The 24,882-nt window shown below is 37.3% G+C and overlaps 5 protein-coding genes across 5 annotated transcripts; 4 read left to right on the forward strand and 1 right to left on the reverse strand.

Moving 5' to 3' along the window:
- Nucleotides 1-5,913: 5,913 nt before the first annotated feature.
- LOC126791025 (ubiquitin C-terminal hydrolase 12-like) lies at nucleotides 5,914-7,047 on the forward strand. The gene is made up of 3 exons (XM_050517415.1): nucleotides 5,914-6,203; nucleotides 6,447-6,617; nucleotides 6,738-7,047. The coding sequence occupies exons 1-3, from the start codon at nucleotides 5,945-5,947 to the stop codon at nucleotides 6,896-6,898; spliced, it is 591 nt and encodes a 196-aa protein (XP_050373372.1). The 5' UTR covers nucleotides 5,914-5,944; the 3' UTR covers nucleotides 6,899-7,047.
- Nucleotides 7,048-9,840: 2,793 nt separating this feature from the next.
- Nucleotides 9,841-11,621, forward strand: LOC126792317 (uncharacterized). Its single transcript, XM_050518770.1, has 7 exons — nucleotides 9,841-9,901; nucleotides 10,118-10,247; nucleotides 10,395-10,466; nucleotides 10,549-10,621; nucleotides 10,736-11,031; nucleotides 11,210-11,303; nucleotides 11,472-11,621. Exons 1-7 carry the CDS (start codon nucleotides 9,841-9,843, stop codon nucleotides 11,619-11,621), a joined length of 876 nt encoding a protein of 291 aa, XP_050374727.1.
- A 3,164-nt stretch (nucleotides 11,622-14,785) lies between these two features.
- LOC126791661 (uncharacterized) lies at nucleotides 14,786-16,238 on the forward strand. The gene is made up of 6 exons (XM_050518136.1): nucleotides 14,786-14,836; nucleotides 14,908-15,037; nucleotides 15,121-15,290; nucleotides 15,390-15,675; nucleotides 15,772-15,938; nucleotides 16,041-16,238. The coding sequence occupies exons 1-6, from the start codon at nucleotides 14,806-14,808 to the stop codon at nucleotides 16,193-16,195; spliced, it is 939 nt and encodes a 312-aa protein (XP_050374093.1). The 5' UTR covers nucleotides 14,786-14,805; the 3' UTR covers nucleotides 16,196-16,238.
- A 499-nt stretch (nucleotides 16,239-16,737) lies between these two features.
- Nucleotides 16,738-18,730, reverse strand: LOC126790630 (autophagy-related protein 8i-like). Its single transcript, XM_050516951.1, has 5 exons — nucleotides 18,583-18,730; nucleotides 18,414-18,469; nucleotides 17,739-17,791; nucleotides 17,158-17,276; nucleotides 16,738-17,070 (listed from the first exon to the last, which is right to left on the reverse strand). Exons 1-5 carry the CDS (start codon nucleotides 18,620-18,622, stop codon nucleotides 16,982-16,984), a joined length of 357 nt encoding a protein of 118 aa, XP_050372908.1. The 5' UTR covers nucleotides 18,623-18,730; the 3' UTR covers nucleotides 16,738-16,981.
- Nucleotides 18,731-22,693: 3,963 nt separating this feature from the next.
- Nucleotides 22,694-24,545, forward strand: LOC126790644 (S-adenosylmethionine synthase 2). Its single transcript, XM_050516968.1, has 2 exons — nucleotides 22,694-22,852; nucleotides 23,126-24,545. Exon 2 carries the CDS (start codon nucleotides 23,128-23,130, stop codon nucleotides 24,310-24,312), a length of 1,185 nt encoding a protein of 394 aa, XP_050372925.1. The 5' UTR covers nucleotides 22,694-22,852; nucleotides 23,126-23,127; the 3' UTR covers nucleotides 24,313-24,545.
- Nucleotides 24,546-24,882: the final 337 nt, after the last annotated feature.

Below are 24,882 nucleotides of genomic sequence, written 5' to 3' on the forward strand. Positions count from 1 at the left end.
TGGAGAAAACACTATCAAGCAGGAAGACGTTATTGTTCTATGAACAGTTCTTCAGGCATCTTTACGCACTATGGTGAAGTCCATTTTCAATAACTGTCTCCTGCATAGATTTTTATGGTGTCACCAGTTGTCTTAGTAATTGCCCTCATACTGAAACATTTGAATACAAACTAATAAATTTCATTGACCAATTATACCATACTGTTCTCTACCAATGCAATGATAGAGGTCTCTGCAAGCGAACGGTCTTACATTATTTTTTTTCCTCATATTTAACGTTGTCTTGATTGCCAAGTACTGTATTTATGAAAGGAGAAAGCAAGCAAAGCAACTCGAGCCTTTTTTTTGTGTGTTAGAATTTCAGACATATATACAATTGTTCTATAGTTACACTTCAGTGAAGGGATCGACTCACAGTCATGCATATTGATATTGGTAAGGTTTTTCTGTTATGACTCACCAATGCATGGATATGCGTATCCGTACACAATCAGTGAGTCATATCAATCCCATGCGTATCCATACACAATCATGCGTATCCCTACGCCCACTTGAAAGGGCTCAATGGCAAACCCCGATCCCGTCGACCACTTGACGTACTCTGACAATCTGAGATTGTTTGTGATTTTCCTCCATAAAAGTACATACCTCCAGACCGCAATTATTTTCAGGGTTTGTTCTTTCTTTCACTATTCCAAGAACAATTGGTCGGCACCGCCATTATTTCAGACCTTTGACTGTTCGAGTTCTTGATCGTTTTCTGTCATGGCTATCGTGGAAGATGCAGGTAAGATATACCCTCTCTAACCTAAACGAATTATCATAACTATGTATGACTAATTATACATACCTTCCTGGCTTCCTACTTAGATGCAGGCGTTCTTAGATCGTTTTCAGAGTCCACACCATGAACTTAATTCTTAAGATAGAGTCATTTTCATTGCTCGCGGATGAGTCAATTAAGGAGACAAATTTTATATGTGAATCGGGGGTCTTCGGGGCCGGAGGATACAATTGGTAAGTCTTCAAATTGTAGTACTATTCTCTCTCTCTCAAGGCCTTATATGAAGAACAACATATACAGTACATAGGAAGTTAGCCAGGTACTTAACGGATGATCAAGTGATCAACCGTTGAATCAAATGCCTGATCGGTGTTTGGAAATCGTGCAGGATAAGCCTAAAAAAGAAACATGCATCGACATGAGTAGTGTAGATGACCACATCCAATACTTTGATGGTGTTTACTAAATTGACTATTTCCTTTTTTTATATGCTTGTGGCACACAGGAAACTAGTATATATTGTACCCAAATGGAAACAAGAAGAAGAATGTAACAGACCACATCTCTCTCTAGTCTCTACTTGGTAAAGGCGGGGGAGAACTCACTCCAGCCAGCTGGTGAGGAAATATATGTCTATGTTGAATTATGAAATTTGTTAGTGCTGCTACTGTGTTGTTAGTGCTGTTACTGTGTAAAGATAGTGTTGCTACTGTGTTGTTAGTGCTGTTACTGTGTAAAATCCCTTAAAACATAGTAGTCATATATATTGCAGATTTAGTGGGATTAGGTCTCGTTTTAACTCATTTTTGTTGTCTATATACATTGTAATCTCTTTTGTTCTATACACTGAAACATAATCATTAAAAAATGTTTTCTCTTCATCTGTTTTTCTTCATGGTATCATAGCAGGTTCTAATCTAGGCCTGTCTCTTTCAGTTATTTTTTGTTCTTATTCTTGAAAACTTTGTTTGAAAGTTCTTTTCATCATGGCTGGTCTTGGTGAAAATATGTTTTCCGAAGGAAACATCGGTGGTAGCAGTGGTGGTGACCTTGTGCCTACTTCAGGCAGGTCCAGCTCTTCTGGTGGTGATGATCCTAACACCAGTTTTCGATAGTGCTCAGTTTTGCTAAATGAGTTCAATTACTTGCGATGGTCTAATGTTGTCTCTCTTGCTTTGGGTGGAAGGAAGGTGATTGTCTTTATTAATGGAAAATCAATTGCTCCTGCGGATAAATGATCCTAATTATACTGATTGGTTGAGTATAGATCAACTAGTTAGAACTTGGATTCTTAACTCTATGGAAGCTCATCTTCAAAAGGTATTTCAATACTCTTTAACTGCTCTAGAGCTTTGGGAGTCTTTGAGAGCTTTTTATGGGAATTAGAATAATACTACTCATATTTATCAACCTATGCAAGAGATTTCTGAAGTTCAACAAGGAGAAACCTCTTTTATTCAATATTTAGGTTGTCTCTCAGCTAAATGGAATAAGCTTAACCTTCATCGTCCTCACACTACTAATTCTACTATCCTGCTCAAAAGAGCTGATGAGAACAAATTGTTTAAGCTTCTTGGCAGTCTAAGTGATGACTATGAAGATTTGAGGTCACACATGCTGATGAATTCTGAGTTCCCTACCTTTGCAAATGCTTGCATAATCATTCAACGAGAAGAAACACGCAGAAAGGTGATGAGTTGTGAAAAGTGAAAAGTCAGGTATCCTTAAAGCATTTTCTACTGCTCTGAAAGTTAGTTTTAATGATGATGTGTGGATCATAGACTCAGGGGCTTCCAATCATATGACTAGATTTTCAGAAACATACTGATCATTCTCATGTGTCTATTGCAAATGGCCAAAGCATCCATGTTTCTGGTTCAGGAAAAATTAATTTTATGTCAAAAGCCATTAAATCCAATGTGCTTTTTGTTCCCAGTTTTCCCTTTCAGCTTTTATCTGTTAGTCAGCTAACAAAATCTCTAAAATGTCTAGCTATTTTTTCTGAAAAAGATGTTGTGTTTCATGATCAAGTTTCCCGGAGGAGGATTGGTGAGGGTTTTTGTCTAGATGATTTGTACTTTCTGTCAAAGTCCAGTTTTGCCAAAAATCAAGCCCTCAGTGCTTATCCAGTTTCAAATGCAAACCAAAAGTTATGGTATCAACGTCTGGCTCATCCCTCAAATAAAGTCTTATCTACTATATTTTCTAGTTTCAACAGTAGTGATCATCTATGTGAAATTTGTGTAACTTCAAAGTTTTCTAGATTGCCTTTTGGCCTTTCTCAGTCTAGAACTTCAAAGTGTTTTGAATTGGTCTACTCTGATATATGGGGACCTGCTCCTGTTTTATCTATCAATGGATATAAGTATTTTGTTTTGTTCATTGATGACTTCTCTCGTGTCACTTGGTTATATCTAATGAAATTCAAGAGTGAACTAATGTATGTTTTCAAAGATTTTCACAATATTGTACAAAATCAATTTTCTTCAAAAATTTATGTTCTAAGATCTAACAATGACTCTGAGTATACTTCTAATGCCATGCAAAATTACTTAAGCTCTCATGGCATTATTCATGAAAAAAATTGTGTAGCAACACCACATCAAAATGGTGTTGCTGAGAAGAAAAATCGAGATATGCTGGAGAAAACTCGATCTGTGATGTTTCAGATGAGCATTCCAAAAATCTACTAGTCTCATGCAGTTCTTGTTGCAGCATACATTGTCAATCGTTTACCAAGCAGGATCTTAAATGGTTAATCACCTTGGGAAATTTTGAAGGGCAGAAAAATTAAATTACATCACTTGAGGGTGTTTGGTTGTACATGCTATGTGAAAGTTCAAGCTAATCATCGAGATAAACTTGATCATAAGGCTGAGAGATGTATGTTTTTGGGTTATTCTTCCACTCAAAAAGGATACAGATGTTACAATCCAAAAACCAGAAAAATAGTGGTGTCCAGGGATGTGAAATTTGATGAGGGCACCTCATTTTTCCATATTCCTCTAAACAAGGCTGATCTACAAGATTTTAATGCAGGCAAGTTCCCTATGCCTATCCCATGGTTAATTATGTGAGAACTATAATCAGATGTCTACTTCTCATCAAGCTTTTTTAACCAAAATTTCTAGCATTCATGATCCCTGCAATTTTGCTGAAGCTATTCAAGATCCCAAGTGGAGAGCTGTCATGGATGAGGAGATCAAGGCTTTAGATGAGAACCAAACTTGGACTATTGTTCCATTGCCACAGGGAAAGAAAGCAATGGGGAGTAAATGGATTTACAAAACCAAGTTTTTGTCAGATGGTTCAGTTGAAAGATGCAAGGCTAGATTGGTGGCTCAAGGGTTCACTCAAACTTATGGAGTGGATTACAAAGAGACATTTGCTCTTGTGGCTAAAATGAATACAATAAGAGTCTTGTTGTCTATTGTAGTCAATCATTCTTGGTATTTATTTCAAATGGATGTTAAGAATGCTTTTTTACATGGAAATCTTGAAGAAGAGGTATACATGAAGCTTCCTACAGGACACTCTCAAGCCTCTGATCCAAACGTAGTGTGTAAATTGCATAAAGCTATTTATGGCTTAAAGCAATCACCTCGTGTTTGGTACTCAAAATTGAGTTCAGTACTTGTCAGTACAGGTTTCAAACGCAGCTACTCTGATTGCTCACTGTTTGTGAGGCAAGGCAGTGAAGGTATATTAGTTGTGTTGATTTATGTTGATGATCTCATTGTCACTAGAACCAACCTAGACGAAATTGATGCTCTTAAATTATCTTTAAGAGATCGGTTTGCCATTAAAGATCTTATTGTGCTCAAATATTTTCTTGGCATTGAAGTTGCTACTTCCAGTAAGGGACTGTTCTTAAATCAGAGAAAGTATAATCTCGATCTCTTGGAAGATGCAAGCATGATTGATTGCAAGCCTTCCATAACTCCTTTGAGTCAAAAACATAAACTCACTGAAAATGGTGACAATGTCAGTAATATTACTTCCTATTAGCGTCTTGTTGGGAAACTCATTTATCTTACCATCATTAGGCCAGACATATCTTTTGTAGTGAGTTTAATCAGTCAACATATGCATTCTCCTACTTCTGAGCATGTTAAGATGGTTAATCGTGTGCTAAGATATTTGAAAGGGTCCGTTGGACAAGGGATTATAATGAAAAATCATGGTCATTGTGATGTTGTTGGGTACACTGATGCAGACTGGGCTGGTAATGCCTTAGATTGCAAGTCAACCACTGGTTACGGTACTTTTGTTGGAGGAAATGCAGTAACATGGAGGAGCAAGAAGCAAGTAGTTGTGGCTCGTTCCATTGCAGAGGCTCAGTATCGAGCTATGACATCTTTATCTTGTGAATTAATTTGGTTGCATGCAGTTATTGATGAATTAGGGTTCAAGTGTTCTAGTCCTATACTTATGTTCTGTGACAACCAATCTGCTATGCACATTGCAGAAAATTCAGTGTTCCATCACTTCCATGAAATAACGAAGAATATAGAAATTGACTGTCACTTTGTGCGTGATCAAGTGCAAACCAAAGTAATTCAAACTATATACACTTGCAGTGAAGACCAAATTGCAAATATGTACACCAAAGTTGTTCCTTCTGCACAGTTTCAAAGATTTTTGTCCAAGCTTGGATCAGTTAACCCTCTTGATCCAGCTTGAGGGGGCGTGCTGAATTATGAAGTTTGTTAGTGCTGCTAGTGTGTAAAGTTAGTGCTGCTATTGTGTTGTTAGTGTTGCTATTGTGTAAAATCCCTTAAAACATGACTACAACTACCATGTAGTCATGTTTATTGCAGATTTAGTGGGATTAGGTCTCTCTTTAATTCATTCTTATTGGCTATATACGTTGTAATCTCTTTTGTTCTATACACTGAAACATAATCATTAGAGAATGTTTTCTCTTCATCTGTTTTTCTTCAGTCTATCTCAGATTACTTGTGCTTGATCAGATAAAGAACAAGTACTTGGTTGTTCAAGGTATGATTAAATATTTAATGATCGATATATATACTTTGGTTGCATACCTGTATGCTAAATTTCACGATGCGAACAGCAACTTATGTTGAATTTATTTATTATCTTTTTGCGTCGCAATCTTCAGATGCCTTTAATAAGAACTTTTGCTTTCGAGGGGAGATGTCTGGTGAAGTCGGTTTTGATAAACTTGTCTCTCTAACGGACTTCACCGATGCCTCCAACGGTTGTCTGATGGATGATAAATGTGTGTTTGGAGCTGAGGTCTATGTTTGTAATGGAAGACGCGTACCCCGAGCAGATTGTCTATCAATAAGGAAGACTACCTCAAAGAAGTACAAGCATACTTGGAAGATTAATTTTTTTTCAAACTTGACCGATAATTACTATACAAAACAATTCACTGCTGGAGGCCGTGACTGGTATATATACGTCTCTCTCCTAAATTGTTTATTTTGCTGCCCTCAAGTCTTGATTGGCGCCGCGTGGACGTTGCATTTTACTTCTCTTTTTTATTTAGTTAGTGAAGCTTATGAAACGAAAAGAAATGTAGGTGTCCTTAAGTTTTGATTTCTCCGATCCACGAGCTCAACATAATTTTGAAAGTTAATTAACTTCTTAAAACTTTTCTTCATATGCTCTTGTTCTTGAATTGGTCGTTGCGGGAAGATACTCCTCTATCATGAGGGAACTGGTAATGGAAATGGTACTCATATCAGTCTTTATTTTGGATTAGCTGATCCAAAAAGTTTTCCTGATGGCACCAAACTATCAACCAACTTCAGCCTACGCATTCTGGATCAAGTACATGGAAGACATTATACTTCTTCTTGGCGTAAGCTTTGGTCGTTCTTGTTGTTGTTGATTTAAGTAGAGGGGGATCATTATAAGACAGTGACCGCCCCAGTTAACAAATCCATGAAAGTTTGCTTATAAAAATAAAATCTGCTTGCAGAGAAAACTCTTCTCAGTAGTAGTCGTAGTGCTTTGGGTTGGCCTCGTTTAATTGGACTGGACGATTTCAGAAGGGAAGACAAATGGTGTTTGAAGTCAGATACTTGCTTTCTGGAGGCGGAGCTCACGATTGATGGAACTGCTATGGTGCTAAACACCTAAGGCGAAAATGACACTGACATTCGGGAGCATGTCAGTGTCGAAAGATTTGCAAAACCATTACACACTTGTACTATTTTGTGATGGTTTGTTTTGTTGTTGCATCTTAATTTGTCCCTTGTACTAGTTTCAATTTATAAAGTCTTTCTCGGCGGTGGTGGTGGTGGTGGCGGTTGCTCGTCATCAGACATATTTAAAAAGTGATTAGGAACAATAGACTCTGCTTCTTGTTGCGCAGCTAGTGCCTCCCTTTTTTTTCTTTTTCCTGTTCTCACGGACTAGCTTCTCTAACTCGTTATTCAGAGGCACCAAATCTCCTCTTGGGTTCTTCCTTGTATGCATGCACGAGTAAAGTGGCCTCTATGACAATTAAGAGAAGAAGAACTCGTTAATTGCACTAGTTGAAAAGAACCAAATCGAGTTATAGATAGAGTCAGGCTTCCTCGTCAGTTTACTTCTCTAGTCCTAATCAACATGACTTGGGAATTCCAAATCACAATTAGATGATCCAAAACACCGTAAGCAAATCCTATTAGGATAATCTGACAACAAAAATAAAATAGAAAGAAAAAAAATCCTAAAAGAAAAACGTGCAAAATTAAAATTTACACTCCCCGGCAACGGCACCAAAATTGGTATAGCTAAAATAGCTTCACAATTAACCCTGCAAAAAATTGTCAATCGTAGTATATAATAAGTAAAGATCGTTCGATGCCAGAGACTAACGGTATTTAATTTCACACACAAAAGAAGAAAAAAAAACAAACTAATAAAAGAGGTGAAAGATGATGAGGAACATGAGATGATGATGAGAATGTAACAATTAAGGGATGGGAGTTTTGGTGTTTCACGAACAGAAGAAGAAAAATAAGAAACAAAAATAAACAAATCAAGTTGAATTGAGAAGAGATAATATGGAGAAGATGTTAGAGACTCATTTGTCCACCACCGAATACGTTCAAAACATATGTACACTTCCAATTATTAAGTCGAGAAATCGGTTTCCATCAAGAACAAACCGTGAACGCACTACATAAGTTTTTATTACTTCCCACAATTACTAGAGCAAGATGACGTGTCGTTACTTATCATTTAAAATAATCAATTCAGGTATAGACGCTATATTTTTAATGAATTACTCTAAGAAATAAACACAATGGAAGTTTGATCGAAACAAGTATGCAAAACTAGTGTGAAAACGCTTACCTAACATGCAATTCTCTTTATTTGGTTTCACCTATTGTCTTATAGGTTTCACTATTTTGAAACAAGTCTTCTAACCGTTTAAGAAATCAGTCAACCTATTCATAGCCCCACTCACAAGTTCATAATGTTCTATGCATGCATTCATGAACGTAAACAAGCAAAAGTTTTCTGTAAAACAAAACTAAATGAACAGCTTTAACAACTTAATAATAATGAAACCATAAATTAAACCATGTCTTTCAAATATTCGGGACTTCTAACCTTACCCCTAATTAAGAAAAACTAGCCACACATAGTTGAGACAATCACACAAGTAAAAGCAAAAATTACAAAAGAAGAGCAACGGTAGAAGATAGAGATATGGATGGTGATGATGGTGGGTTCCTTTGCAATTGTTTGAACCAACTTGTGGAGGCCTTGATGAGATTTTGTAGCACTTTGAGGAGATATGGGTGTAACTTGAGGAGATTGGATGATGAGCTCGAGGGGTTGTGGCGAATCTGAGAGGATGTTGTGATGATTGATGAATGAATGTCTCGGTCTCCCTCTCCTTTCGTATCTCTCCCTCGATCTCTTAATTAACCTTATATATGAATCCTTCTCAGATATGATTTGAACTCTTCTCTCTCTACTTCTTTGCCGGCAATACCTTCTAAGTCATTCTCTAGGTCTCCTTCAATCTTTATTTGGTAAGAAGTAAAGAGAAAAATTATTTAAGATACTCCAATAAAATCTGCCAAGATCTCCACTCCGTCGCAAGCTTCAATTGCATCACTTAAGTGCCCATTAGTATTATGTTACTCGCAAAATACCTTAAAACAATAAAGAAGTTAATATGACATTTTAAAGGACATTAACAAATATGAATGTAAGGATTTACACTATAATATCATCGCATAAAATGTTCCTATCAATACATAGATATATACTATATATAACTATAAGATAACAGTTATTGATTAGGAAAATTTGCTAAAGGGTGAAGGAAACTAGGAAAATTTGACCAAATGAGATAATAATTTTCATTTTTTAGACCAGAGAAATGAGACACTAATCGAAGAAGCAAATCTTAATTGCTTGAGAATAAAAATACAGAAAAAAGATGAGATATGGGAGAAGATGAGTTAACTCTTATCTCCAAATCAATAATAGTAAATTTCATAATTAATCTCCGTTGTTGTTAGAGGGGTCAATTCCACTGATATAATTACTTCCACTAACCAATCATGTCTCTGTATGGCATAGTTTGAAAATCTCAGATGGCATCTGGCCCTAGTGTGGCTACGCCCATGAGTATACTATATACAAATTCTGGATCAGATCTGTGGCAAGCATCGTTCTGGTAAAGGTAAATATTTACTGGGATGTAGCGCATAATAACTACTTAGTAAGTCTAAAAACGAATTTGCAGGTAAAAAGTGGCCGGTTCAGTGCCCCGTTTTGAAGTTGGGGTCACCATGCATCAGTTCATTACAGAAAAAGCCAACGCATCCTGTCTTAAGAATGATACCAATTTCCCTTTCAAAAAAAAATGAGTCTTCAAATAAAAAAGAAAAAGAATGATACCAATTGTAGAGTCTTAATTGGTTAAGGACTCACATGAATCAGATAGGTACGTATTCCGTAATATATTAGAACCCGCATATTATGGTTACCGATCACTATATATACAAGAGGTGTTGATCCAATGATCACTGCTCTCTCCACAACTTGGTGTCGAGATCGATCTAGAGTTCAAGATGACCAATATTGAGGAGTTGACAAACCAGCTTTCTGCAATGGCCACCGATCAACAAGAAGGTAACAAGCTCAACTCTATATGTTAGTTCCTGTAGTTAATAGATTATTATGTTGTACATGTTTATGTGCTAGTGATTGATTCTGGATTGTTGCTCATGTATTATAATTCTTGTGAAAGTATTTCTTTGTGGTCCGGCTTCTTAGCTTTGTAACAAAGTATCATATTTTGACTTGGGCCTCAGAAGCTTCATTGGATATAATTATTTTGGTTTCCAGGGGTTCTGAGATCATATTCAGATTCACCGCCAAGTCATTACTGCCTGAGAGTTGAAGCCTTTTCACTTCTGACTGAACAGTCCGTGGACGGATATGAAACGGAGGTGTTTGGAGCTGGAGGTTACAATTGGTAAATATTTCCAATGTCATCCTGTATAATTACTAAACTATCTGATTCCGATCCTCACATGAAGTAATGAACATATAAAGTCCTGAAATTTCAATTTTTGAAGTTATTCTTTTGAACCTTAATTCCTGTATGTTTTAACTTGATTAGCCATTACAATATGTATAACTTTGCTCACAGGAAGCTGGTGTTCTACCCCAAATGGAAACAAGAAAAGAGATGGTGACAGACCACATCTCCCTCTACTTGGAATTGGCTGGAGAAAATTCACTTAAGAGTGATTCGAAATATATGTTGATTTCAGGTTCTTTTTACTTGATCAGAAAAAGTGCAAGTATTTAGTTGTTGAAGGTATTATACATGATCTATTTAAACCAGTTCGGTTAAAATAAATATTAATGAACAGTGATACTTGGACTCTTGGTCAGTTGGTCACTATCTCAGATTCTCATTGTTCTCTTTTTTCCTTTTCCAAATTTTGCATTACTTAGATGCTTTTTGCAAAGGAAATTTGCTTTCATCGGGTGATGCTTCGCTCGCCACGCTTTGATAAGCTTATGCCTCTAAAAGAATTTACAGATGCCTCGAATGGATTTCTCATTGAAGACACATGCGTGATTGGAGCTGAGGTTTTTGTGTGTAAAGAAAAAGCTTTAGGCAAAAGAGAGCATTTATCAAAGATAAATAATGCCTTTATGTCCAAGCATGTTTGGAACGTGGATAAATTTTCAAAGTTGACTGGTAAATGTCATGGGTCAAAACCAATCAGTGCTGGAGACCAGAAATGGTATGTCTCTATATATATTTTCCTTCTTTTCACAAAAAACAGAGGAATTGCTACTTGGTAGAGCTATAATATGAATTATTCACACACATGTTCATGTTTTGAACAATCTAAATATCAATTGCAAATTAATGGCATAACTTCTGTACTTAAACTTTCAATTTACATGTGTTGGTTGTAGGCAGATCAGTATCTATCCCAAGGGAATTTCATATGGAAAAGGCACTCATTGTTCTATTTACTTAAAGTTGGTTGATCGGAAACCAATTCCTCCAGTATCCAAACTATTTGTATCGTTTACCCTGCGCATCGTAGATCAAAAACATGTCAAAGATAAATCTGTGACAGGTATATTATATATACTTCGACCCTTTTCTTTCTGTGCAACTCCACATAATGCCCTATAATAGTGATCTCGTAACACTAGTTTTTTCTGCTTCCAGCAAAACGCTGTTTCAGTGTCGAGTCACCCTCATGGGGTTGGAGAGTTCATCAGTCTAAAAATTTTGGAGGAGGAGAAAGGGCTTTTGAAGAACGATACTTGCATTCTGGAGGCAGAGGTCATCGTCCATGGAGTTTCTAAAGTACTGTAGATCGTAATTGAAGTACTTTGCTCTGAATCCTGTCTTGAGGGTGTGATTCGATCTGTTTAACTTCAAATTTGTTTGAAGAGACATCGACCTAATATGAACTCTTTACATTTATGCTAGTAGGTAGCTAGGTTTCTTGATCAATACACATCAACAATCAAACGAACTAGTGTTATATGTTGTTGTTGTAGGCTTGTATAAACTAGGTTGCATGCGTGATCGACTTTATTTTCAATGCATGAATTCTTACAGACAAAGAATGGTTGCTTGGTTAAGGACACTGCCTTAAAGAAAGCTTAAGGGATTATGTTATTTTATGGGGAGCTTTTATTCATACTCCTAAAACGGGCACTTTGATAAGAAAAAACAACATCTTACATGTTCTAAGTATCCTTACTTCGACATCTTTGCAACATGAATACCGTTAGCTGTTAACAATCTAATGATCGAAATTGATGTCAACATTAGAAACAAAAATTATTGAGTTATTGTGAAAGTTAGGGCCATAGTTCATGATACTTGGGCTATGTGCTGCCGGCCAATATGATAGCTTTCTGGAATACATCAGGGTCGCTCCTAAATCCCAAAAGGGCCAAAACCCAAAGAAGCAAGGACCAGGGTTCTTCCCCTTCTCTCTCTCAGGTCGTATCTGGTCTTCAACTCTCAGGCTCAAGAACTCATTTTCAGGGCAGTTATCCTGAAACCAAATTCACCGCCGGCTAATTATGGGTAGCCATGAATGTGACCAAAATGGTAAGCTACATTTTGCTCTTACATATTATGTGTCTCAAACCATTAAAATAGGGTTGTTTGATTCTGAGAGAATTCGACAAGCATTGGCGTGCGGTGACATTAATTTATTACATGGTTTCTGTTAGGGGTTCTGAGATCCTATTCGGGTTCACCACCAAGCCATTACAGTCTCAAAGTACTCATTTTCATTCATGACCGAAAATTCAGTTGATGGTTATGAAACAGAGGTGTTTGAAGCTGGAGGAGTGGAGGACACAAATGGTAACATCCTCAAATTTCATCCGATACTTCTAGTCTTAACCCGTGTCTTCAATCTGCATTATGCCTTTCTTTTATCTGTAAATTAGTAGTACCCTTTGGACGGATTGTTGAAAGGTGTAGTACCCTATTCGGCCTAGTGTAATATGTTTATGTGTTTTGCTCATAGGACATTGGTGATATACCCAAATGGAAACAAGAAAAGAAATGTGGAAGGCCACATCTCTCTCTACTTGGAAATGGCTGGAGAATATTCACTTTCAGGGTGATTGGGAGATGTATGTTGATTTCAGGTTGTTTTTACTTGATCAGAAAAGGGGTACTTGGTTTTTTATTTTTGAAGGTACTAATCATGTACATTAGTTCAATAAATCAAAAAGGTTTGATCCATAGATAAAGATATGTGGGCAGGTTACAATTCTTTTTCTTTTGGTGTGGTGCCATGACTTAGATGCTTTGCAAAGGAGTATTGTTTTCATCAGGAAATGCGGCGCTCGCCTGGTTTAGATAGGCTTGTGCCTTGTGCCTCTTGAAGAGTTTACTAATGCCTCTAATGGATATGTTGTTGATGACTCCTGCGTGTTTGGTGCTGAGGTCTTTGTTTGTAAAGAAAGAACAAAAGGCAAAAGAGAGCATTTATTAAAGATAAACAATCCAATTATGTACAAGCATGTTTGGAAGGTTGAGAACTTTTCAAAGCTGGATGGTACATGCTATAAGTCAGAACCATTGAAAACAGAAATGGTATCTCTGTAACTTTCTCATCAAAATCCTTTCCTTCCTTTCAGTTTCAGTTATAGCAAATTAGATGCATAAGTTTTGAACTATATGTGTCGAATCTGGAGTGTTATGTTGCATTGAATGCCAGCAACACATGCACTTATGTTTCCCATGGAAAAATAAGAGCTCTTGTAATTGAACTTCTGAATGCGGGCAATTTGAAGTTGATTATTCTTTGTGTTTTTGAATGCAGGGAGATAGAGTTCCATCACAAGGGAAACAACCAAGGAATAGGGACACATATTTCTCTTTACTTGGCACTATTTGATGACAAACCAATTCCTCCTGTGTCGAAAGTATTTGCTGAGTTTAGCCTGCGCATTGTAGATCAAAAGCATGCCAATCACCAGACTTTTGCAGGTAAATATTGACCTCTCTCTGTGTGCAACTCTATAGAATGCCCTATAATGGTAACAATATAATTGCCGCAGTGTCTTTCAGTTCTTCTCTTTTACTTCTCTTTTTAAATACTGTAAGCAGGAAGTGACCATTTTCTTTCTGCTTGCAGCTAAACACTGTTTCATTGCGATGTCTTCCTCTTGGGGTTGGTCTAAATTCATTAGTCTAAGCTCTTTCCATGAACCAAGCAAGGGGTTTTTGATCAAGGATACTTGCATTGTGGAGGCTGAGGTCACTGTCAATGGAACTGCTAGAGTACAATAGCCTTAAATTTGTCCCGACTCCTAATGTCATGGTGTTATTGTCATACTGCGTTAGAAGATGGCTCGTGAATTTAAGATATTGTCATCAATGAAAGTAGTTTGAAAGTGTTCCACTCATCAAGAATCGACGGATATATTTTTGTATATACTGGCTGGTGTACACCTCCAGGCTCCAACAATGTAGTAGTTTCACAAGGGTATATGGTGAATGACTGGATGTTGATTGCTGACTAACATATGTTTTACCTTCTCCAACACTAAGGGTATCTGTGGACTAATGAAAATTTCTCATAATTTCTTCTAGAAGGTGTATATCCAAGTCATGGTGATCGATTTCTGTTATGGTGTTGAAACGAGTTCAAAGACTATGCCACTTCTATATGCTGGAGAGAAATGGGATTATATGTATGAGGTAAATCATCAGAAATAAATTGGTGAATGTGATCCAATTGTTGTTCCTCAGAAATATTTTAGTAGTTTCAGTTTGCATAGCTCGTATGTAAATAAGAATATGCCTCAGGTCACCCGCTAGCCAGCAGGTTATGGATACCTTCTCCTCCAAATAAAGACAATCCTTTGAGGCAAAGTATATTGGTTCTATACTGAGGTTTCAAGTTTGGAACAACACCTTTAGTCTCCCCTTTATAAACAGAAAATCAACTTCGATTCTAACACAACACACCCACCCTAATTCTTGTAACCTGTAATCAAAGTTGGTGGCCCAGCTTATAATCATGACTAGTCTCAACTTCGATGATCAAGATAGTAAGAAGCTCTCTCTGCCTAAGTGCCCGTTTGTGCTGTGTGTTTTAAGCAGTAGCTAATGTTACTTGCAGGTGTTCTGAGATCGATTACAGATGCACCGCCAACTCATTACACACTCAAAATAGAGTCACTTTCGATACTGACCAAAGTTTCATTGGAGAAATATGAATCAGGGGAATTCGAAGCTGGAGGATACAAATGGTACAATTGTGTCTCTCAGTAGCTAAACAGTAAACACTACTAACATCTGTGTATATTTTATAAACTTTAGTGTTTTGCTACAGGAAACTTGTTTTCTATCCAAATGGGAACAAAAACAAGAATGTTAAAGACCACATTTCTCTCTACCTGGTAATGGCTGGAGCAAACACTTCCCAGAATCACTGGGGTGTACATGCTGTTTTCAGGTTGTTTTTGCTTGATCAGAATACCGGAAATTACTTGGTTTGTCAGGGTACGATTTCTATCATTTTAGTCTTTACATGCCCAGCAGGGGATACACAGGTGCAGTTCTTTTTTCTTTTTCTTACTGATGGTCGTGTGCATTGCTCAGAAGAAAAGGAAAGGCACTTTCATGCAATGAAGCTTGATCAGGGTTTTGATCAGTTTCTCTCCGTCAAAGCTTTCAATGAAGCTTCCAATGGATTTCTGGTGGATGATACCTGTGTGTTTGGAGCAGAGGTCTTTGTTTCTAAAGAAAGAAGCATGGGGAAAGGAGAGTGTCTGTCTATGGTGAAGGATGCTGTTATGTACAAGCATGTTTGGAAGATCAACAACTTCTCAAGTATAAAGACAGACTGCCACGAGTCCAAAACATTCAGTCATGGAAATCAGCAATGGTATATCATTGCATACGCTTTCTTATCAAATATTACACACTTCATATTCAGAGGTGATTTGTAAGTTATCCTAATCTAAATATTTCGTTTTAATAGGAAGATACAACTCTATCCCAAGGGCAAAGGCAGTTTTATGGGTACTCATGTTTCCTTATTTTTGGCATTGGCTGATCCTACCTCTCTACCTCCTGGTACTAAAATTTATACAGAATTTACTATACGCATCCTTGATCAACTGCATCAAAGGCATAACTATAGTAAAGGTAATATTTCGCCACTTTCTTTGGGGCCGTGCCTGGTCGAAACAGTTCAATTGTCTACTATGCAGTCTAACTGATAACCTTTTTTTTTTCTTTCACTTGCAGCAAATTTCTGGTTTAGTGCCTCAAAACCAGAATGGGGTTGGTATAAGTTCATGACACTAGGCTTTTTCAATCACGCAAGCATGGGGTTTCTGTTTAATAATACTTGTAGTGTGGAGGCAGAGGTCACTGTCCATGGAGTTTCTGATTCCCTATAGTAAAAGTCGGACTGAACAAAGGCGTAATGGTTTCAAAACATGTTGTGAATAAGAAAAGAGTGCTGAATGAATATTCCCTTTCATGTATCAGTAGACATTTCCATTTCAATATCTCGCACAGTCGGTTGTAGTACGAAATAACGTTTACCATCTTGTTGAATACTGATTGAGGACCAAAGACTTAATTGTTAATTAGATATATATTTTTATTATATTATTTCATCTCAACCGTTTAGATTTGAGATTTATCAAAGTAGATTAAATTAGTGAATGGACCAAAATTGTCAAACATGAACCATTCAAGTTCTTCATGAATAAATCACATTTATAAATGTCTTAACGATTTTCAATTTGAACAAAAAATTACAATGATGATTTACTCATATATATCTACAAACTAAACGGTTGAGATTTGAATATAAGATAAAAAAAGGGTGAATCTCTTTGGTTCTCAATTAGTCTTCAACAAGATGGTCCTCATTAAAAAAACTCCTTGTAGTATGAATATATTCCAATCTCAAAAAGACAGCACACAGGGAAAAGCACAAAAAAATCACTATAAGTTTCCTTGTGAAACCCACCAATGTGATGGATGTATTAATTGATTAATGGAAGGTAATATTGCATTATTATTACAGGTTATGAACTTTACATGAAAGAGGAACAATTAAAATGTACAGGGAACATGAAATTACAAGGGATGCGAAGCACACAAGGCGTCTGTGTTCAGTACAAGTGAGATTGATAAATACTTACATGTATGAACTATTATATACTTGGACATAATTAGCCAAAGGTTTTCTCGCTGCTGTAGCACATATACAGAAATCCATCATCTTCCTTGTAACTTTCATAAACAGAATCCATTCGACTTGCTATACAGGAAACCAAAAAAGAATGTGTTAGCATCATGAGATTTTATCTATTTAAGTAGCTTGAATAGATGGTAAAGGCTCTTTTACCTGTTTGAGGTAATGTGTTCTTGACAAATACAAAAAGCGCTTTCCCAGGAGTTAGTTCAAGCCGGCCGCTTAATACATGGATAAACTGGCCAACAGACATATCTCTAGGCACCAAATATCTAGAAGAAACAAACACAGCACAAACTGAGAATGCAGAAAAATTTAAAACTGAAATTATGAAAAAGATTCCATCTTTGCAACTAATTTTTGAATCTTCAATACACTGCTAATATAAAGATTCAAACATCTGTTTATTTAAAGCACGTACGTCCAAGTGAAGGATCTTCAAGACAGCGAGCAAATAATGTGTTCAAAGATCTTTATTTTAAAGTTTGTTATGTATATATGACAGAGGCTAAATGAAATGTTGTTGTATTCACAAAACAAGGTACGGTAAAGAAATCAAGAAAGAGCTGAAAGATGGAAACTTTACGGACGGATAAGGAAATAGATAAACAGTGTGGATCCTCAAGTTGTTATTAACACATTCTAAATACAGCACACTCTGATTTACTATGGCAACTAAGTTTGTCCAAAACAGAAGAACCGTTAAAAACAAAATTGTACCAACTACAACATACTTTTTCTTTTCCAATTCAGGCAGGTCTGTCCTGGAGTATCTTTCAATGATAACCTGCAGGAGTACATTAAACACAAATCAGCTGTGGATGTTTATGCACTCTGACACCGATGCTTCCATTAGAGTTGCATTGTTCTAGTACAGTGTAGCCTTATAATAGTGTATGTGTGATAAAAATAAAAGAGCTCAGTCATCAATTCCTCCTTACTTTTGCCAGATCTCTAAAACGAAACGCAATGACATAAAAGCATGTGTAATCACACACAACTCTCTAAGGTGCCAATGTTAATCACATGAATAATGTGATTCCTTGGTATGAAAGTTGAAAGTTGAAACTGCCTGATGAAAGTGAATTTAAAAACGAACCGTAAGATCTTCTGAAAAGCTAGAGTTTCATCACTAATCAACAGCAATGGCAATCAAAAAATTTTGGACAAAAACATACCAAAAAATTGATCATGTCAAAGTCAACCCCCTTATAAGGGGCTCGAGCCACAAAAACATTAACACCTCTTCATCAATCCAAACATTGTAATAATCTAAACCTTATCTCAAATCTTCCTATTTACAATTGCCCAGAAAACACAATCCTCAGGTAAAGTAATAAACTTCATACAAATTCTAAAGCTTTAAGTCAAGAATATGAGTTTTCAATCAGAATAAAACCAAAACCCACCGGAACTCGATCTGGGTATTTTGCAATGATGTTCTTTGACTCTTCAAGACGCTCATCTGAATCAACAACCACCAATAACAAGCAAAACCAATAAGCACCACATAAATAACAAAACTTTAATTGATATGAATGATCATATGCAAAACAAAACAACTGGGTGAGAACCAACCGAAAGAAAACTCCTGCTTGAAAGACTTGATCTTGCCCATAAAGTCGTTTGTTCTTTGGCTTGTGTGAGAGAGAAAGAGAAGGAGAGTTCCAAGAAGAAATCAATGAAGGAAAAGATGAGAGGGTTATTGGTTACGACTATTTAACGGGGGAGCCCAAAAGACGTGTCGAGATTCTTCGTGTTACGTATACTAGTCACAATAGGGGTGGCAATGGTATAGAAAACCATTCCAACCAATTCGTATACCAACCGTACCAAATATGTTGGTATACCAAATACTTGATACATGATATATGGTACAGTATACCGTACCAATATTAAAAATATGGTAGGTAGGTGGTATAAATTTTCCATATACCATGGTATATCGTACCTACCAACTTATATTATATTAAATTATTTAATTCAATATATATATATATATCTTTAAATTTCAATTGTAGATTTATTGAAAAATAAATTCAAACCATATATATCTACTAACCTTAATCTAATCTCTCTGAGTTTCTTTCTCAAGTACACTATTTTTCTCGTCTTCAATTTCTTTATTTAATTATGAATGAATCGATTCAATCGAATTCCCAAGTACAAATGCTTAGACCTATCAGTAGCACCATCATTGCTTACAACATGTCAACATATATCGCATTTAAACCTATCATTTATTTTTTCAATTGTTTTGAGAATTCATAAGTACTTTAACAATTTGACTATTTGGACTTTGACTTTCTATTTATGACTTTGTATTTGGTAATTTAGTTGAGGTTATATAAGACTTTAGAATTCTATTGTTATTTCACTTATTTATTATTATTTATTTGGGTTTGGCCTTAAAATTTTTGGGCCTTAAATATGTTGGTACAAGCCCATTACCAACCGTACCAACCGAGTACCAACCGTACCACTTAATTGGTATACCAACGTTATTGGTTGGTATAAATTGTGGATTTTTCATACCAAATATATATTGGTTGGTATATGGTATTGGAAAATTAAGACTGGTATACCAACCAATCCAGCCCTAAGTCACAAACAACATCTCACAAGTCGTTTTCTGTTGCTTGAAGCTTGTACTCATCCCACCGACACGTTAGGCTGACTTCTCATTTTGGGCCTCTTATTCTGGCCGGGCGCGAACTTGTGGCTTTTTTGGCGGGCTTTGCCTCAACGATTCGCGGCAAGCCGGCCGACGGGCGGGTCGGGTTTGACTAGTAATGACAAAAAACAAACACATAACATTATGAGTACGAAGAATGTGTTCGGTGTATGAATGATAACGTACGTCAAGTTGCCTTTGAGTATGTGCTACACTGTGTCAAGTAATTGCCTTTAAAACACATTCTTTATGCCGATCCTGAATTTATAAACCATTCGAGCATTTTTCGTGATTATATATATATAGTCCCTATCCAGAGTGAAGCTTCACTATGAAATTTCAGAGTGAAGTTCCAATTTTGACACACTTTTCGGTCAAATTTTTTCACCATAAGTGATTTAATATTTAGGTATGCTATTCAAGATCATCTTTACAAAATTTCATCTAATTCGGACATCGTTAAAGGTATCGAAATTAGATTAAATCAATGAATGAATTAAACTGTTCAACGTGAACCGTTCGTGTAAATCTCAATTTTGAAAGCTCAAACCATTGTCAAATTGGATGAAACTTTGTAGAGATGATCTTGAATAACATACCTAAATATTGAATCGCTTATGGTGAAAAAAATTGACCGAAAAATGTGTCAAAATTGGAACTTCACTCTGAAATTCAAGAGTGAAGCTTCACTCTGAAATTCCAGAATGAAGCTTCACTCTGGATAGTGACTATATATATATATATATATATATATATATATATATATTCAAAAAAATGAGTCCGGCTCACATACGTGGCGAACCAAGCATGTATACCGGACGTGGTAGCAAACCAAGCATGTATACCGGACGTGGTAGCAATTAGAAGGAAACATTTGGTACCATAAGTCATTCTCTAGCAAGATCGACCATTTTCTCCATGTCAATATTAACATACAAACAATTAACAACTCGAGAATGACAAGAAATGACCACGTCTCCCTTTTGATTATTGTCCACTATGACAGTTGATATTTAGTAGGGAGGAGTGTGACATTTATGTTCACCGCTATGATCTTCCTCAATTTGAATTCACTCTTGAATTTACTTTACAACTCAAGGAACGACAAGAAATGTCCCCGGTATCAATAGTGTGAACAAAATTACAGAGACGTCTAAATGTCCAGATGTGTTGTCGGTGTGGGGGAACTTTCAAAATGTAATATGTATATAATGAAGCTGGAATGCTTGATTGACGATGCATCAGATATATTATATCCTAGTAATCAGCCAAAACAAAAACTAATTATTGAGACAATACAATATGGTGTAGCACGTACCATCATGTCCGATCTGCATTAAACGAGTTCACTGGTCAGCACCAAACACGTCGAAGTGACTCTCACGTTAGAGCTTCCATTGCCAAAAATCATTTCTCCATTTAATTAAGCATGTTCCATTTAGTTAAACAATAGTGCTTCAATATACAGTAATCGTTTCTGCCGGAATGATCGGGGCTCTTGTGGTCCTGGCCCGACGAGTTAACGGATGAACATAACTTCATGAAAAATATGGCAAACTAAGAACAAGCACATCATGAAATGAGTTTAGGTCAAATTCCAGCTTTTAGTTAAACAGCTTCAAATTTGGGTAGTTTGTGTTTGGTTTTTACAGAAATTTCTTCTTTGGTAAGCTGATTTTGACTGATTTTTATAGGTAGGTCGCTGGTAATGGTACCTTGTAGAGATCGGAGAAGATGATGTAAGACCGAATCACCAACTCACCAACCCATTCATAGGATTTGAGTTAGGGATAGACCAACTGAAAATCTTCCATCATAATTCTTACCAAACTCTTCATAAGTCAGATTAAGGTTGCATGTTATGTTTTTTATATTTTAAGGAATTTTTTTTGTATGTGTGTATACATGAAGGGTGATACATATTACAAGTTTTCACCTTTGGAATGATTTAGGAGCACAATGAGCTGCTGCCCATGGTGGAGGTTATAAGTTAAGGATGCATTGATTACCTGTCTGTGCTATCTCTTTCAATCTTATTGTGAATCTAAAACTAGAAAATATCTCAGACTCAATTATGTAGATGTTGATGATTGATGTGATTAAATGCACCAAGAAAAAATTGGCATATACAGTAGAATGATATGGACAATTGTAGTATTAAAGAGCAGTAGAATGAAAATTTTGGCACATAGTAATTTTTTTTTTGTCTCTGGTTTTGGATACTGCTATGATAAGCTAGTGGATAAAGTGGATAAAGTGGATAAACTATGTTACTCTCCAACTCCCATAGGTCATTGGTTTAGTAACTGATCACCATGTGCAAATGACTAAACGTAACTTTTCAAACATTGATAACAAATGTTTAAAACGAAGTTGCATGAACTAAACAAATACGATGTTAGTTCTTAAATTTCAATTATAAAACTACAAAAATGTCATATGACAAATATTATATCAAAAGTAATTGATGACATTTACGGAGTCTTTGAAATACAAAAGTGAATCCCTCTCGGTTATAGCCACGATAACACGTCAACCAACCCAGATACGTGGATAATTAACGGATACGTGATCCTAAATATGAAAATACAAAAGTGCGTTGACGAGGTCAAAGTTGAGCGGGGTTTTCATTTTTCTTCACCGTTTACTCTGACCTATTTTTTGGTATACCAACCACAATACCATAACCCTATTAAGAACAAGATGAAACATTGCAACCGCACTTTAAACCAAACAGAGAGTTAATCACTCCGTTAAATAAGAGGGTCCAAGTTGGCGGTAATCAGTTAACGTCATGTCTGCCGGGAAAAGAAATCAGACAGCCTGGGGTTGGTGAGTTGTTTACAACCCAACTTATTCACCGACGCGCGGTAAAACGCGTCTCTCCCACATCTCAGATCACCTCCCCTCTCTCACCCACCACCGAATCACCCACCGACGGCCGAGATTTACCCCCCCCCCCACCTCCGCCCCCAGATTTAACTGCCACGTGATCATGAATCTACCCCTACTCTGGAATCTCATCCCCCTTCTCCTTATAAATTGGGGCCTCAAGCTCCTTTCTTCCTCGAACCGCTTGAGTTGGAGAACTCAGAACTGACCCATTTCTTCCTAAGGTCCCCTTGTTCTTCTCCTCCCAAGCTTATCCCAACTCTCTTTCTCGCTACCTCTTAGGTGCGCTTCTACTTCTCCCTTGCTGGTGTTTTCAGTTTTGCTTGATTTGACTTCATGGAACATAATAACATTATGACAAAGAAATGATTAAAAATCGGATATTGGATCTGTGTTTTGTTAACTAAGACTAGATCTGCTATTGGGTAGTTTCGTTTTTGATAAAAGTTTCAATCTTTAGACTGTCACTCCGGATCTGATAGATGCACAATTGAACTGTGAGACGTGTGTTTTTGAGTTGAACTAGTTAATGAGATTTGTGTTGTGTTGTTGCAGAAATGGCTCTTGAAACTTTCTTGTTCACATCTGAATCCGTCAATGAGGGACACCCAGACAAGCTCTGCGACCAGATCTCCGACGCCGTGCTCGACGCCTGCCTAGCTCAGGACGCCGACAGCAAGGTGGCCTGCGAGACCTGCACCAAGACCAACATGGTCATGGTGTTCGGTGAGATCACCACCAAGGCTAATGTCGACTACGAGAAGATCGTCCGTGATACTTGCCGTGAAATCGGGTTTGTTTCAGCTGATGTGGGTCTTGATGCCGACAACTGCAAGGTGCTAGTTAACATTGAGCAGCAGAGCCCTGACATTGCTCAAGGTGTTCACGGTCATTTGACCAAGAGGCCCGAGGAGATCGGAGCTGGTGACCAAGGTCACATGTTTGGCTATGCCACTGATGAGACCGAGGAGTTGATGCCTCTCAGCCATGTCCTCGCAACCAAGCTCGGTGCTAAGCTCACTGAAGTTCGCAAGAATGGTACTTGCGCATGGTTGAGGCCTGATGGCAAGACCCAAGTGACTGTTGAGTACTTCAATGACAACGGTGCCATGGTTCCAATCCGTGTCCACACTGTGCTCATTTCTACCCAGCACGATGAAACCGTGACCAACGATGAGATCGCTGCTGATCTGAAGGAGCATGTGATCAAGCCTGTGATCCCAGAGAAGTACCTTGATGAGAAGACCATCTTCCACTTGAACCCGTCTGGCCGATTTGTCATTGGAGGGCCTCATGGTGATGCTGGTCTCACTGGCCGCAAGATCATCATTGACACCTACGGAGGCTGGGGCGCTCACGGAGGCGGTGCCTTCTCTGGCAAGGACCCAACCAAGGTCGACAGGAGTGGAGCATACATCGTGAGGCAGGCAGCCAAGTCCATTGTTGCCTGTGGACTTGCAAGGAGGTGCATTGTGCAAGTTTCTTACGCCATTGGTGTGGCTGAGCCATTGTCTGTGTTTGTCGACTCTTACGGCACCGGAAAGATCCCGGACAAGGAGATCCTCAAGATTGTGAAGGAGACCTTTGATTTCAGGCCTGGTATGATTGCCATCAACCTTGATCTCAAGAGGGGCAATGGAAGGTTTTTGAAGACCGCTGCTTATGGGCATTTTGGAAGGGATGATGCTGACTTCACCTGGGAGGTGGTGAAGCCACTCAAGTGGGATAAGGTTCAAGCTTGAATCCCAACATCGAATTAATTTGAAGCATGTGCTGCCGATGCTCTCTATACTGGCATATTTTGCCATTCTATTTTTTTTCTTATTGATTTTTACTTCTATTTTTGTGTTCTTTCAAGAATGTGTTAGTATGTAATCCACAGAGGCTGTAATTGTATGCTATTGCTGCTCCCAAAGTTTAATAAAAGAAAAAATTGGTAAGAGTGGTTTTGCTATGGAGTAGCAACAGTGTTAAATTGTTGTTGCACTTGGCAAGTGGCATTTTTATGACAAAGTGTTTCTGCCTCATCTCTAAATCTCGTGTGGGTATTTTTTGTTTTCATCAGTATTGCCATTACTGCTATTTCTGTGAAATACACTAAAAATTTGAGACTTATTGGGTGTAAAGAGAAAAGAGCAAAGAGGAAAGTTGTTGACAGGCTGGTGATCTGCCTTGAATACTACTGGTTTATTTGATCTACATGAAGCTTGTTTGCCAACATAGTGAGTGGCATTATGTACCAAAGTGCTGAATAGTGGTGAGGAGGCTTTCTACAAAGAGAATCAAGCCAGATTTGAGGGACAAGCAGCTCA

The sequence above is a fragment of the Argentina anserina genome, chromosome 4 (assembly GCF_933775445.1).
Source record: "Argentina anserina chromosome 4, drPotAnse1.1, whole genome shotgun sequence".
In the NCBI taxonomy this organism is placed as follows: Eukaryota; Viridiplantae; Streptophyta; class Magnoliopsida; order Rosales; family Rosaceae; genus Argentina; species Argentina anserina.